Here is a 16,076-nt window from a genome sequence, read left to right as displayed (position 1 = left end):
GATTTTTTGACCTGGGATCTCTTGCTAATGTCAGCGTTTGAAGACTGACTTACAATGAGGGACAGAGATCAGACCACAGTGTAAGTTGCTTGCCAAAAGGTCCTTCATCACCAAAGGTTTTTAAACTTAATATCCTGCCCGAGATTGGAGGAAAATAGGAAAAAAAAAATAATATAGGAAACTGAAGAAGCAATAAGGTGTTTGCTGCATACCAGCTCAGATTTCCCATCTGTGTGAACTGTAACAGTTGCACTGATATCGGTGTTACTGTGTCAATCTATCCCAGAAGGAATTTTTCAGAAGAATTTGTATTTTACCACGTTTGCGAGGTCAAAACAGTACAGGCAAATGGAAGATTAAGATAGTAAAGCTATTCCTGTAGTCACCGGAGGGTATTTTTTTTTTAGTTAGACAGAATCACTATATCATTTCTCATATCCATGCCTCTCCGAGCCAGCACTTGTCAGATGTGTTCAGTGTTAAGGCCCACAGAGAGCACAGGACAGTCCCTTTACAGGACACAGTCCCTTCAGGGGCCCCTTGCCTTCTGTCCCCCTCACTCATGTCCTGAACCATCCCAGATCCATGCGATTTTACATGAACTCACTTTCAGGCTACACAGGGATTTGCCTCTGGGAAAATAATAAAAGAAAAGAGTTTTTCTGGTTAAGGTTTCGAAGCTGGGCAGAATCTGGCATATCATGGATTTCTGCTAACGGGCTTATCCGTGGATGAGGGGGCACCGTTCTCCTTCTTGACTTTGTATGGTAAAAGCTACTGGGGATGGAAAAGGTTTCATGTCAAAATTAATGAAAACAAAGTTTGGAGTGAATTAATTCGGGGTTAGAATTAAAATTTCATAAAGGCATGGCAGGCACCCAAGACAAGTTGAGAACAGATTAAGGAGAAAAACCCTTTATATATAAACAGAGAGAAGCACTCCAAGGACCATATTATTGCAGTGAAGTCAAAACAAATATTTTACTGTTCCTAGTAGCCAGGATAACCTTCCTTCAGTCGTAGTTAAAGACTGGCTCTTGTGTTCACTTTTAGTCTGCAGAAGTGAATGAAAGGACTCCCATTGACTTCTGTGGGCTCTCTTGGACCTGGTGCTTGTTCTGTCGTCGAATGCTTCGTCGTTGAATCTCTCACTGGGTGCTGTCTTCACAGGGAGGGTGGGGGGGACGAGTGGAGCTGCTGGTCTTTTTCTGATGATAGGCACTATAGAAACAAGGAGCAAAAAGCATTCGGTGATTTGCCTGCTGATTTTTGTCATAAAGAATAATATTTCCATGCATGACAGGATGCCTCTCTTCTTCTGTGGTGCCTTTGAAGGTGAATGAAGGTTACACAAGGAATGATTTTTTTTGATCATTCCGTTGTAGATGTTGATTTAAAGCATAACAGCAAAGGCTCTTACTGCTCTGCTTTCTCTTCACAGACTGTTCTGCATCTTTTAAATGTCTAAGTAGCAATGAAGTCTTGTAAATTAACTGATTGTTATAATAGTATTTCTAGATAATGCTTAATTTTTAATTGGTGGATATTTAAAATATTATAAGGGTCAGACTTGGTGATCACTGTGGCCTTAAGAAGTTATAAATCTGAGAAGCAGCGCTTTTGGCTGCTTGTTTTGAGACAGACCGACATCCTGAAAGGCTGGGGAGGCGTCTTTGCCCCGAGGACCCACAATCAGCAGTGGCTTTTGGAAAGGTGGGGAGCGTGTCCCCGGCCCCGGGGGAGCAGTGGGTCTGGCAGCGCGCCGGGGCTGCCGCCTGGCGGCACGGGCTGTGCCCAGCAGAGCTGGCTGCCAGCCCGCCCCGTTCCAGGCTGAGCTTTAAAAAACAATATGAAAAAAAAAAATAAAAATCACACTATTTATAGCTTTCATGTTAGGTTATTGGTTTTAATCCAGTTAGTATTAAGGAAGATCAGTGTGGCTGAAAAAACGTTTTTCCTTCTTTCTAGGAACAACATTATAATGTTCCTGATTCTAATGTGATAATTTTTGTTCATTTGTTTTGCTAAGAAGTGATATGTACAGGTCTGTCAGCCTGCTTGCACTTCCTTCCTGCAGCTTATGATATCAACTTCTTCATGCTTTCTAATACTCAGTGCTTTTTTTTCTCTGTCAATGACTAGCTAAGGAACACATCCGTCGTAACCGACAGAGTCGAACCTTTATGGTGGAAAATGTCATAGGAGAGATCTGGTCCGAACTGGAGGAAGGTAGTGTCCTTTCTTGAATAAACTTTGCTCTGACTGATTTTATAATGTGGGCAGCCATTGTGTTTCCCACAAGTGTGCTGTGCGCTGCATTGTTCTCACGGTGGTTATAAATAGGAAAAGAAAAAAAATACAAGTTGATGTGCTGCTCTTAATGACTAAGGCTGATCTGCAATTCTGTGTGCTCTAGTAAAATACTGTTTATTAAGGAGAAGGTAGAAAGGAATCCAGCTTTTAAAATGCAACCAGAGTATTTTCCTCAGAATAGGCATTGTAAATATGCCATAGCATTAATTTGGTAGCCCGGTAGAGTGTACACCAGCAGCATGAGCCAGTCCACTAATCTACTTTTCATCTTTGCTACATCAATAGCCTTTGACATCTGAATTTCTTATCAGTCATTGTGTTATAGTTACTAATAAAGATCAAGTCTTCAGTGTAGACATTCATGACTTTCTGCAAGTCATTATCTCTCATGGTAATAATTCCCCCTGAGAAGCTTTCATTGCAATGTGCTGTTGTGATAACACTAACGTAAATACCATTTTCCTGTTCCTTTGGCAATTTAGGTGACCGTTATATCGTCGTTGACAGTGGAGGAGGCACAGTGGATATGACTGTCCATCAGATCAGGCTCCCTGAAGGACATCTTAAGGAGCTATACAAGGCGACAGGTAATGTCACTTCCACTGCTTGTTTTATTTATGTAATATTTTGACATGTCTGTGGAGGAAATGTATGCCTTTATTATTCAATACATTTCACTAACGGTTCTTCCTGAAAGAAGACCAGCATTCAGAATTAATATAAGGTTGGTGCTCATCAGCAGACATGGGTAAATCACTTAATGCTTCTGATGCTTTTGGATGGTAAGCCTCACATTGGGAGAGCAAGAAACTGTCATCTCCTGTGTTATTCACTCCCATTCAGACCATGACCTCCTGACACGGTCCTGGTTTGACTTCTGCTGCTGGAGTCAGCATCGTCCTGTCCTTTGAGAAGTCACCTGTGTATTGCTGTTCTGTCCAGGTATTCATGGATGTAACTGTGGAGATATGAGTAGCTGAGTGTCACAACAAGACCCTTGTAAAGTGACTGTGGGCAGAACAGAAGTTTTGCTGGATTTAAGGGGAATCATGTATTCCTGTAATTTCACGGGCAGTGTTACATGGAGGGTCTGTGATCCCCTGGCAAAGATGCACAATGGTTGGTCCCAGACAAAGACAAACAGTGCAGTTCCTTCAGTGGGTATTCTGTTCCTGAACACCAGGTCCCCTTTGACTTTGTCCTGTGGCTAAGCTGTTAAGCACATGAGTCAGCAGATTATTTGTTGCTGTGTCTCTATACCAAGTTAATCTTTATCTGTACAGTTCATCACTGAGCCTTCTCTGTCTCGGTGGCTGTAAGGCTACCTCAGGAAACAACCTAGTCAGAGCAAACGGGACAGTGTACATTAACTCTGTCTCCTCCTAAATATGGGTCCAACCCACACCTTCTCATGTGGGGATAAGGAAGCAGTTCCCTCTGCTTCTAATAAAAATATTTCTGTTTCATAGTGGTAGTGTTACATTGGCTGTGATGGTATAGGGGTAAAATTGAGGTGAAGGTAAGATTCTGTTCTGTATTAGACCAGCTGTTACATTTAGGAAAGATACCTCTTTCTATAGAGCTTCTCCCATGACGGTCCCACTAACATCTATCTGATGTGTATTTCTTCAACTTGAAACCTAATAAGCAGTTCAGAATATTAAAGCTGTGTTTTGTTTGTAATGCAGGTGGGCCGTATGGTTCTCTAGGTGTGGACTATGAATTTGAAAAGCTCCTGTGTAAAATATTTGGAGAAGATTTTATTGAGCAATTTAAAATCAAGCGTCCTGCTGCCTGGGTAGATCTGATGATAGCGTTTGAGTCCCGGAAACGGGCAGCAGCTCCAGACAGGACCAATCCACTAAACATCACCCTGCCTTTCTCCTTCATTGATTATTACAAGAAGTTTCGAGGTCACAGTGTAGAACATGCCTTGAGGAAAAGCAAGTGAGTAGACAATTGAACCCAAATGGATGCAGAATTAACTACTGGTAGCAAAGCCAAATAATTAAAATATCCTAATTACATGTAGACCGAAAGATAATAATGTAAAAATGAAATATAAGGATGAGAAAATGGGATTGCCTGAGGTGCAGTTTCCACAATGAAAACTTCTGATCAATCTCTTGCAAAAGCATTTTTTCTACAAGACTTGCACTTGTCTGGTATTGCTTTCTATGACCTTCATTAGGCCACCACTGCATCACTTCCCTGAATTTGGCCTTATATTTTGAGTTCCTTTAGTGTTAATTGGGAATGTACAGAATTTGATGCTAGGTACCTGGAACCTTAAATTTTAGAGGCTCAGGCCCTGGAACAAATCCAAGATCTTGAGTGAAATGTGTAAATACATTGATGGCTTGAGGGAAGTTATTAACAATACCAGATCACTGGTGAAAGCATATACTGCTGCACAGAGCTCTGCAAGGGAAAGCATTCTCCTTTTGAAGTGATGGCAGGCTCTCTTCTCTTCTAGTACTTTACCAGTTATATTGATTGCTCAGTAAGTGGGGAGACATAATCCCCTGCAGAGATTTTAATTCATGATTTTCAGTATCAAGAAGGCACCCTAAATGACAAGATCATGGGCTGCTATAGAAAAGGAAGTGAAGAGGAAGTAGAAGTGGGCATTTTGCATCTTTTGAAATTCTATACTTCAGGAGACCTGGAGATGAATGGCATAAAGAGAACGAACAAGAGAGCCTGGGAATCTGGGACAGAGTGCTTGGGACCTGAGAGCAGGAGAAGTGATATTTAGTGCCTGTACCTTGGCTTCTTTCTGCTTTTTTTAATCCAGTGAATGCTGAATGTATATTGGTAAATGTACTTTAAGCTTAAATGACTTGGAGTCCAGCTCAGAGTCACTTCCTAAATGAGACAGAGGTTCTGAAGTTATTAAAAATTTCTGGAAATATTCCCTCTCACAAGACTATCTCTTCTTATTAATAGTCGTAGTGGTGAATCTTAGAGAGAATGCTAAATGTCCCGTCAAATAAAGTGAAATTAATTGGGTAACGGGATAGAAAGTGTATAAATGTGACATATAATGTGCATGAATGAAAAAGAGATTACTGACCTATATGGATGTGTAGCAGTGATGGAATAACATAATGCCTATATTTGCTTAACAAATGTTATGCCTTATTAAAAATGTTGTGCTCCCTTCTGCCTCCTGAGGCTTCCTATACTCCTTGTTTTTCTTGTGTTTCCAGTGGCTTTGGCCTGCTACTGCTGTAATCTAAATGTTGCCCTTCTGGGGATGAATCAGTGCTGTTTCAGATGAGCGAGCACTGGATTGACTGCCAGCTGTTTCAGGAAGCAGCTGAGTATTGGTATCGCTACAGAAGGCAATCAGGCAAAGAAAACAACAATTGGACAAGCAAAAATAACAGTTCTCCCTTGAAATTTTACATTGCTGCAGTTGGTATGAGGCTGGGCTGAGACGAGGCAATTTCTTCCAACCAAAATGCATGCAGATTCTGTGAAATCATTCATTTATTTATTTAGTGTGTCTTGTGAGTGCTTAGCTGTAATGATTTAATGTCCTTTCTAACTGGTTTTTTTTTTTTTTCAGTGTGGACTTTGTGAAGTGGTCCTCCCAGGGAATGCTGAGGATGAGCCCGGATGCAATGAATGCTCTTTTCAAACCTACAATTGACCAGATTGTTCAGCACCTGAGTACGTATCTGTGTGTAATTCCACTTCCAACCTAGGCTGAAACTGAAGCTTTGCTTACCTGTTTCAAACCAGTAACTGGAATTAAAGTCTAACAGCCCCCTACTAAGCACCAAATGTGGGCAAGGAATTCAGCTCTGAAGCTTGTAGTTCTCTACAAAGTAGTTAGGAAAATAGTAAAAGTAAGGGACATAGCCTTAACAAGTATTCCTACCTAGTTCTAGTACTAGTTATTGAGTGTCATTCAGTCCTGTTACTGCCTGAGCTTCAATTATTCTGTATTTCTAGGGCTGCAAGCATTCAGAAGGCTGAAATGCACTGACTAACCCAGATTAGTCCTGCTTTTCTTCCTCATGTTTCAGGCAACAACTAAATAATGCCAGAGATACAACTTGTTTCTGATTATTCCCGCTATTAAGACCTGTAGTTCATTTCTCCACACTTAAGGTCACATTTGTTCATGACTGTCCAAATTACTGACATCTCTAAAACACAAATAATAAATGATGCATCATGGTAAAAGGACTTCCAGGCATGGCTTAAGCAGCACTGAATGTATTTATGCAGTAATAGAAAGTGACATAGGCTTATTGGGAAATTTATTCTTTAAAGTCTTCCTGGTGGAAGAAAGGATTTGTTTTAACTAGAGTATAATGTAAGTACTGAGCAAAGTATTGCTGTTCTACACATTACAAAGCACTAACTGAATTGTATTTGGAATGGAATATACAACTTTGCTCACTGTATGTGACAAATTATTAGGTAAATTTCAGAGGTCACAACTTAGACAACTAGTACTGAACAGCTGATACGTGAGCAGGGAGGGAGACACCTAGAATTACGGTGGTTGTGACAGATAACTCAGTCCTGCTGCCTCAGTTATTTGAACTAAGGGTGAGCCTACAACTGAACCGCATGATTTTCTTGGAAAAAAAGGCTTAAGCTAAGAAGGAACATCTGTAAAAACCTAAAGGAGGTATTATTTTGCAGATGGTATTTATTGTGGTTAAGAAGACTTCTTAACTTAAGGTGACTTCTCTGGAATGCAATAAAGGGTACGTGAATTGGTTAGGTTTGGGAATATCCAACTGATAGTTGAAGTGGCAAGATGATGTCTGTTTCCTTACAACCCATAATCTGACTGGCAGGATTTCTTTGCAAGAAACTTACATCTCCTTTTACTGGTAGAAGCTAAATAAAAAATGTTTTAAATGCCACTGCAGAAATATTGTATGCTTTGAGGTAAGTTCAGATTTACAGTGAAATGGAGCATAGAAGAAAATACAGAAGTGGAACTAGTGCATGCTGAGAGTGGCAGCGTGGGCCTAGACGTGGCAGTTCCAGATCTTGTGCATGTGCATGGGCCATTCGGTGCACTCGTACAGGAATTTCACCTGCATTGCCTTGTCCCAGTGGATTCTTTGTCATTGAATGGGTTCTGTTTCTGTTTAGGTGATGTGTTTGATAAGCCAGAAGTGACCAATGTCAAGTTTCTGTTCCTGGTGGGTGGCTTCGCTGAATCCCCCTTACTCCAGCAAGCTGTGCAGAGCGCTTTCGGTTCAAGATGTCGAGTCATCATTCCTCAGGATGTGGGGCTCACTATCCTCAAAGGAGCTGTTCTCTTTGGCCTAGACCCTGCTGTCATCAAAGTGCGGCGTTCCCCTCTCACCTACGGTGTGGGTGTGCTCAATCGGTTTGTGGAAGGGAAGCATCCACCAGAGAAGCTGCTGGTCAAAGATGGCACACGCTGGTGCACTGATGTCTTTGACAAATTCATCTCAGCCGACCAATCCGTAGCCCTTGGAGAAACTGTGACACGCAGTTACACACCTGCCAAACCTTCTCAGTTAGTAATAGTGATCAATATCTATAGCTCAGAACAAGATAACGTCAGCTTCATCACCGAAGCTGGAGTGAAGAAGTGTGGCACCCTTCGCTTGGATCTCACGGGAACTGATGCTTCGGTGCCAAACCGGCGGGAGATCAAAACACTTATGCAGTTTGGGGACACTGAAATCAAAGCCATGGCCATTGATGTTGCCACATCTAAAAGTGTCAAAGTTGGTATTGATTTCTTAAACTACTAGCAGCCCATTTTCCCCACCACAGCCTGTTTGTGAGACTGATCTTCCACTGTTCCATTTTTTGACTTTCGTATATCACGTAATCAACTTGAATTTCAGCAGGCTATATGAGAACAGCCTGTAAGGTGGGGTATGTCATGTTTGTGCCCTTCGATGACCAAAGACTGGATTTTGAAAGACCCTTAAAAAGTTTTGGGAGCAAAAGTTCCAGAGGTAGTAAAAGTTCCCAAGTTACTCAAGCATGCTTAAAGATCTACCTTTATTAAGTAAATACTGATTATTGTTGGGTCTGGAAGATTAGTTAAAAAGATATAAAATCATAATCTCTTTGCCTTGTTCTTGTTCTTCTTCCTCTTTCTCACAAGAAAAAGTCACTAACTCACGTGGTTGTTGTAGGGGGAGTATCTGTGAGGAATATCTGTTTAAACAGCACCATCCTCTGGCGATAGGAACAAATTAGTAGTCTACAGTATTCTCTTGGTTTTTTGATTTTGCCCTGTGCTTTCAAAATTTTAAGTGCTGAAAATCAATGACTTAAATAAATATTTCTTAAATTCTGAGATCCTCAGAAACCCTAAAAATTAAGGATTTTTAGGAAATATATATATATTTTAGGAGCCTAATACTGATTTTTCCAATTTGAAAACAAGGCCTTGATTGTCAAAGCTCTCAGAAGTAGCTGTTGGATTAAATAGCAAACATAACCCTCCTTGTACTTTGGAATAATTATTAAGAAGAAAGCTATTTCCCTTTTGGGTCTTCTAAACTTATTTTTATTAGTCTCCCTCTGAAATCATAGAATCACAGAATTGCTGAGGTTGGAGGGGACATCCATTGAGTGTCTGGTCCAACCTCTTAGCTCTAAGCAGTGTCAGTAGAGCAGGATACTCTGTCCACCTTTGAATATCTCCAAAGGTAGAGGTCCTAAGCTTCTCTGGGCAACCTGTTCCAGTATTTGACCCTCACTGCAAAAAAAAGTGTTTTCTTATGTTTAAAAGGAATTTCTAGATTTCAGTTTGTGCCCATTGCCTCTTGTTCCTTCACTGGATACCTCTGAGAAATCTAGCTCAGTCTTCTTTACTGTCTTCTATTGGGCATTTATACACATTGCTACTATCACCTGAGCCTTCTCGAGTCTAAACATTCTCAGCTCTCTCAGCCTCTCCTCACATGACAGATACTCCCATCCCTTAATCATCATCATCATCATCCTTTGCTGGATTCAGCCCAGTATGTCCATGTCTCTCTCGTACTGAGAAGCACAGAACTGGACCCAGCACCAGGTGTGGTCTCACCAGGCTGAATAAAGGGGAATAATCACTTTCCTTGACCTGCTGATAATGGTTTTCCTGATGTACGCCAGGAAGCTGTTGGCATTCTTTGTTGCAAGGGCACGTTGCTGGCTGATACTCAACTTCGGGTCTACCACAACCCCAAGGTCTTTTGCTGCCAAGCTGCTTCCCAGCCAGTTGTCCCACAGCGTATACTGGTGCATGGGGTTATTCCTCCCCAGGTTCAGGACTTTGCACTTCCCTTCATTTGAACGTTGTGAGGTTCCTGTCTACACATTTCTCCAGCCTCTTGAGGTCCTCTGACCCATCTGGTTTCATCAAGCACTTCTCCAAATGATTGTATTTCTTTTCTTGTTAATCCCTGTGTTAAGATTTGGAAGTACAGTTAGATGATGGCTGTTCAGGAAGATTTAAACAATTTAAAAGAGAAGAAATGTCCAGATCAAAAGTACTGCAATATATTTTGAGTAGGAGACATTTTAATGGAGGAAAATATATTTCTGGATTGAGTTGAATGGCCAGTAAGGTGGAAAGCAGAAGCCAAGAGAATGAAGCTACAAATAGCATTAAATAAAGCATTCCTAGCATTAAACAAAGCATTCCTTACACGGCTATGAACCCACAGCCCTAACACAGGTGAAACACAATGCTGAGCATGGTAGCATCTTGTTTTCGTAATACTGACCTTCTGGAAGTGTTTTCTTAAGCATGTTCACCTTGAAAATTTCTTCTGCAACTGAAACAGTTTTTATTTTGCAAAATGCTATGGGTGGGTAACTTCTGAAGCCTACAGTCTATATCTGCCATGACATGACAACTTCGATTCAAATCCAAATCCCACTCCACGTTGGCAGACTGATTGGTGGTAGTTGGTAGACTACTAACCCGTAGAATCACCCTAATTGCTGACAATTCCAGAGCATTAATACAGAGCTGCCTGATTACCTGCTGGAATTCATTACATTTGTGAAGCTTCGCAACATTAATTGTTACACCAAACCTTCCTTTCTAATAAGTTGAGCATGAGTTAAATCCATTACTGACACTTTTTGGAAATAGAATCTTTATCAATTATTTCACTAATTTCTGTTCCAGTCCTGCACTTAAGCTTTCTGTGTTTAGCCTGGAGATTTGCCACAGTGGAGAGCTGCAGAACGGGCCTACTGCATTTTGCCATTGAGTTTTCCATGTCTTCTGCAGAATTCCCTAGTTGAATGTGAAATCTGTTCTGTATTCAGCTTTAAAAAAAAAAAAAAAAAAAAAAAAGAAAAGAAAAAAAGGACTCTGGAGAATGCTAGTCACAGTATCCGGCTGGATACTTTCTATAATTACAAAGTGTGCTTGCTAGCATTCAGTTTCCTGCTGCCTGCTAAATGCTTTAAAAGCTAAATACTGGGATTTTTTGTGTGTTGCTTTCCATGGTTTACAAACAAGAGAAACTTTACGATGAGTTATGAACAATATAATTTTATGTATATACAATATTTAAATATTGTACAGACTCTTTCTTTCTACAGTGCTATTTTCTTGTATAAAAAATGCTCTTTGCCTCTGTTGATTTCATTCAGCTGTTAATTTTAAATAACATAGTTTCTCAATCAGCTTCTGTAATTATAGGCTTTTAAAGATGGTAAGATATGAAATGTAAAAGGCTGATCTTATAATAATAGGAAAGAAATGTTGGTGTGTCAGAGAATACTACATTCTTCCTGCAGTGCAAGTCATACCAGTTAAGCGTATTACACAGATGCACTAGTCTCTTGCTGGGATTTTTCATTTCTTTGTTTCAGATGGTGACCGTTCCATCTCCAGCAGTTCATCATAATAATGGATGAATCCTCCTGTAAAACCAAGTTAAAATTTTGACTGTATGATCTGGATATACAGCTTCTTCACTAGGTTTTGGAGTTTTGTTAAGGATCTTCCCTAGTTTAAAATGAAGCAAACACAAAACTACTTTCTAAAGCCAGGCGACACTGATTTATAGTAGCTGCAGGTAAGACCCAGCCTCTGCCTACCACTACCACCTACTAAAACACAAAATTCATAAAGAAAAGTAGGCTTCAGTGTCTTTGCATCCTGTGTTAAACTGAATGGGTCCAATTCTGCACAGATTTGTTTCCGTTGGCCTCAGGTTAACACAGAATTTGGTCTAATAAATGGCTGGAACCTCCCCCATTCCCCTCTAAGGAGGAGGTGAACTGGAATATCAGGTGGACCATGATTTTTGTGCTGGTTTCAGCCTGTCTGCAGGGAATGCTAAGGGTAGTGTCTGCAGCTCTTCTGAAGCATAATTCCCTGCACAGTAGCAATTTTCTGCCCTTTGTTATTCACCTTTTGCAAGATTCCATCTGGATCCAAGCAGGGATTTGTTGCTGAAATGACTCTACTGTAACTGTAAACTATGAAGTTTGCATATTTTTGCACTTCCCCGTTCAGTCTGATGAGATCACTATCAAGCTTATCTTTGCAGAGCACTGAACTACTGAACAGACTCCCACCTGTCCTTGTTGCCCCTTTTAAATCTAAGAATGGAAAATTAGCCTGTCTCCCTAAGGAATTAGAATCGTAAGTAGAATATTATGCTGTGGTCTGTAGTCTATAACCCAGTTAAACAACTTAACCTTCTAAGTGGCATGCGGATGCCCGTTTTGATAAAGGATGTTAGGCTGTAAAACTAATATGAAATTTATTAGGAAATGAGTCATATTTAGAATAGTAGCTCTGATACTTTTGCAGGAGATTCCCTGCAGAGTGGGGGTTTTTTTTGGTAGGGGTTTGAGATGACATTGTGCAACTTAATGTTGGAAAGACAAGGCCTGCTGTCTTTTGGGAAAGCAGAAGGCTTTGGTGGAACTTTTGCTTTAAGCAGCAGCTTGTAAGTTTGGGTCCAAGTTACTTTAACGCTAGGCTGAAAGTTAGCAGCTAATTGTGATAGAATGATGAATTGTGCTAGAATATGATAAATGTGCAGTGATGGTTAGGACTGTTTACATTGGTATGAATATACCAATATATATATACAGGAGTTTTAATGCATTATTATGAGAAGGCTAATTATATATTGCAGAGATTTAATCGCCAAGACAAGCTGCATATTTATGATATGAAGTGGCTTAAGCGGATGAATAGTATAAAAGTTGTTGGGCATAACGTCACAGTACTCACCTGCTTGAAATAGTCTTAAACTATATTATAAAACCAACCATTGTGGTCTTGTTCACCTCTGTGCAAGATAAATTCAGATTTCACTGATGTTTGGAGCTGTTCACAACTTGTCTGGATTGTATCTTGAGTGTTCTTGTGTCTTCAACCATGTCAAATAAAATACAGTAAAATTAATTTTTCTTTTTGGGTGTTACTATTTTTATAAAAATCACTATAAAAAGAAACCTAATTTATTTTGAAAGTGAGAAGGGTCAAGTGGTCATACTTGATTTTGGATACCCCTTCATGTGTGTAACTGAGCAAAAGTGACATCCTTTATTTTGAAAGTGAGAAGGGTCAAGTGGTGGTCGTACTTGATTTTGGATATCCCTTCATGTGTGTAACTGAGCACAAGTGCATCAGCTGTATGTGCTGCTTATCAGATTTCTTCAACCTTTTAGGTGGGTGGACACCTAGAGTCTGGGCCAAGGGCTTGTAGGTCCCTGTGCAGCACACACAGCTCTTCGGGAAGAGGCTGCTGCATTTTTAGTTCACTTGTGCCCTTTTAGGGGGATTCCGTATGTGTCTGACGTAGAAATCTACTGCTGGGGATTACTCAATTTCTGTCAAAGTTGGTGCAGCTCTAAGTAGGGCGTCTGTTAAGAGTTAAGACAGAAAGACTTTGGCAATACCAAAAGCAGATTAGGTATTTTCTGTAATGATTCTCTGAGAGAGCCAGGAAATCAAATATAAAAACGGATATATCAGAGAGGGCTGTAGTCTCTTAAGCCATGTCAAAGGCTGATTTATTGCTAAAACTGGATTATCAAGGCAATAAGCTGGCCAATAACTGGGTATATTAACAAGAGGCTGTACATCTTTACTGTGTGTTTCTAGATCTAGGAGTGTTTATTAAGGGCCAGCTGCACTGAAAAAAACCTTGTATAACAGTTTATGCAATATTATATCTTTCTGCTAACCGTTGCAGGCCATGTCTCTTTCAAATTTGGCAGTGTTGGCACTAGCTGTGGAGGTGATTCAGTGGCGTGTGTGACCTTAGTCTGCAGAGCTGCTCAGAGACAAAGATGCAGAGAAGGAGCTGAGATACATTAGCAGCCACTACACCCAACTTCCACCTATTTGCTGCAATGAAGATGTTTTACAAGTGCTTTATGACTATAATTATAAACACCATCCTAATAGGCTAGGTACTGTATTTAACTTGTAATGAACTTGATTTCAGCTAAACATTCAATTAATGTTACTAGTACAATGGGAAATATAATTACAGTCTTCAGGGACACATTAAGAACCAAATTTTGCTTTCAGTGTTCTAGCGCATTGCTCTGGTTTCCAGGGGAATTTCATGTATGTGCATTCACTGGCAGAATTTGGCCCTTTTGCTGGACTTTTCTAAATCTTTTTCATACGAGCGTGTTTATATTTGAAGTTGCAGCCCCATCTTGATAGGAAGGAGTTTGTATAAATGGTTGGTTCTACCAACATCACATAAATCCTTACTAAAATTTGCAGTGTTTTCATGTTAATAATTGTGGAATAAAACAACCTCCATAGCAGCAGTGTCCAGCATCCCCAAAGAGTTCTCTCCTCTCAGTTTTCTAAGCAGCGACATTAAACACAATCCAGAGATTGTGTTTATTATTATTATTAAGGACGTATTATTATTAAGGACGATAGATTCAGAGTCCCCTTAGTTGGTGCAAGAGCTGCCTGATTTTAAAGAGATGCAACTTGGATAAATCGGTGAGAACTGGGATTCAGGCCTATTATTTGTTACTGATGTTCAAAAACGTCTATTTACTTTTTCAGGAATAAATTCTGCTTTATAAGTTCTCATTCATCTCTTCCTCTGACACACAGAGACATTTTTGAGGTGGCACTGCTGCAGAGTGACGACAGGTATTGGTGGAGCAGAATGTTGTGCTTTTGTTCCTTCAAATTAACGATCTGAAGGTGGGTATTCAAACAAAGGGAGAAGTTGGCACTGCAGCCTCTGCGGTTCCACAGATACAAGGAGCAATTTTCTTGCAGCAAAAGCTGTCTTGAAAATGCATCACAGCAAACGTCAGGAGTGCTGCATAGCCTCTGGGGAGATGATGCGGTTGTGGTTGATTTTGAGTTCGTGACAAGTTTTTTTTTCATACCTGTGACTTAATAGGAGGATGTGCTTGTGGATGGGCCTTGTTAAAACACACCAATAGCTGCGTTGTCTTCATTAGCTGCATCCTCGGAAGTTTGGCACAGATTTTGCCACACTGCTGGATTGAGGTTCGCAGGCAACAGAGGAGGCATATTCCTCAGATCTGGGAAAAACTAAATACGAAAGCTCTACAACAGCTATGACAGCACCAGTATTTGTCTAATGTAGACAGCTTGGAAAAGTGAGTCAATATTTGAGATTTTTCTTGTAGTTTCATGGATCTAAATTTTGAGTTCTTAGAAAACAAACTAATCATTCAAAGGAAACCCTAAAGTCTAAATTCCCAGAAAATATGCTTTTAATCTCTTCTGAATTTTGCTGCACTAAACATTCACATCTAACTGTCCAGAATGTCAAATCACTGTTTTAATAGTAAAGACAGTTTTAGCGGTAAATAGTGCCATTTTTATTACATGGCAATTTAACTCAATTACATGGCAAAGGATGGTCCAGAAACCCATTTTGCCTTGATAACCTCTCGCTGCTGTAACAAATACCTCAGTTCTGACTCTGAATTTTGTCACTATTCCTTTTCTCCCCTGGATTCCTTTACACTCCCCTCCCCAGCGGCCAGCACCGGTGTCGGGACACGGCAGCTCTTTCAGCAGCACGGAGCTCCCAGGCTGGCAGCCTGAAACCAGCCATCACCTGTGTCCTCTTGGAGCTGTCGTTCAGCAGCCAGGAGGCAATTTCCTACTCACTATTTTTGACAGTGCAGTTGAAACGAAACGAAGATTTGCACGAGGGAACCTTTCCAGGGTTTAGGGACTGCTTCGGATCTCATTAATTTCAACGGAGAGGGTCATGCTGACTTCAGGGAGGCTTTGAGCCTGGCTGTTAGCCAAGCCCTCAAATCCTTGGTAGCCAGAGAAATACACATGCAAAAGTAAATAGACTTTGAGGAGCTAGCTGAATGTAAAAATAAGGTAGGAGAATCTCAGCATCACTAAGGGGTATGTCAAGAGCAGCTGAGCACATACCTCACAGATATAAAGGGACTAAGTGCAGTATATTGTTAGTTAACTGCAAACATTTTTCTGCAAACCAAGAAACTACGTATCTGTCTTCTCTGTTTAACATACAGTTGTGTAGGTGCTGGCTGTAAGTTTGAAGTAGTGTCTATTTTCTAATTTTTGAGGAACTGTAATAGGGAAAAGTTAACTAGGTGCTACTATCCCAGCAGCAGTGGCTTTGTGTCCAGACCAGAAGTCACCAAAGTAGGACACGGTATTCGCTACCATGTGATGGTAAAAAATTATTTTAAGAATTTGGTAGATTGCAATGGCTGTGATCCCTCTGTCAGTGCCTGCAGGTGAGTTTACATAAACATGGAGGAATGGACAA

At 40.5% G+C, this 16,076-nt stretch overlaps 1 protein-coding gene across 1 annotated transcript in view; it reads left to right on the top strand.

Annotated features, from left to right (window-relative positions):
* Window positions 1–12,706, top strand: part of HSPA12A (heat shock protein family A (Hsp70) member 12A) — a 71,248-nt gene extending 58,542 nt beyond the window's left edge. Inside the window, exons 11-12 of the mRNA XM_014945310.1 lie at window positions 5,888–5,991; window positions 7,441–12,706. Coding sequence (XP_014800796.1) covers window positions 5,888–5,991; window positions 7,441–8,075 — 739 coding nt within the window. The 3' untranslated portion in view covers window positions 8,076–12,706. The remainder of the gene's footprint in view (window positions 1–5,887; window positions 5,992–7,440) is intronic.
* The last annotated feature ends 3,370 nt before the right edge of the window (window positions 12,707–16,076 follow it).

The sequence above is a fragment of the Calidris pugnax genome, unplaced genomic scaffold (assembly GCF_001431845.1).
Source record: "Calidris pugnax isolate Ruff unplaced genomic scaffold, ASM143184v1 scaffold89, whole genome shotgun sequence".
NCBI classification, from domain to species: Eukaryota; Metazoa; Chordata; class Aves; order Charadriiformes; family Scolopacidae; genus Calidris; species Calidris pugnax.
Note: the sequence above shows the minus strand (reverse complement) of the source record. Positions and strands in the feature narration are given on the sequence as shown.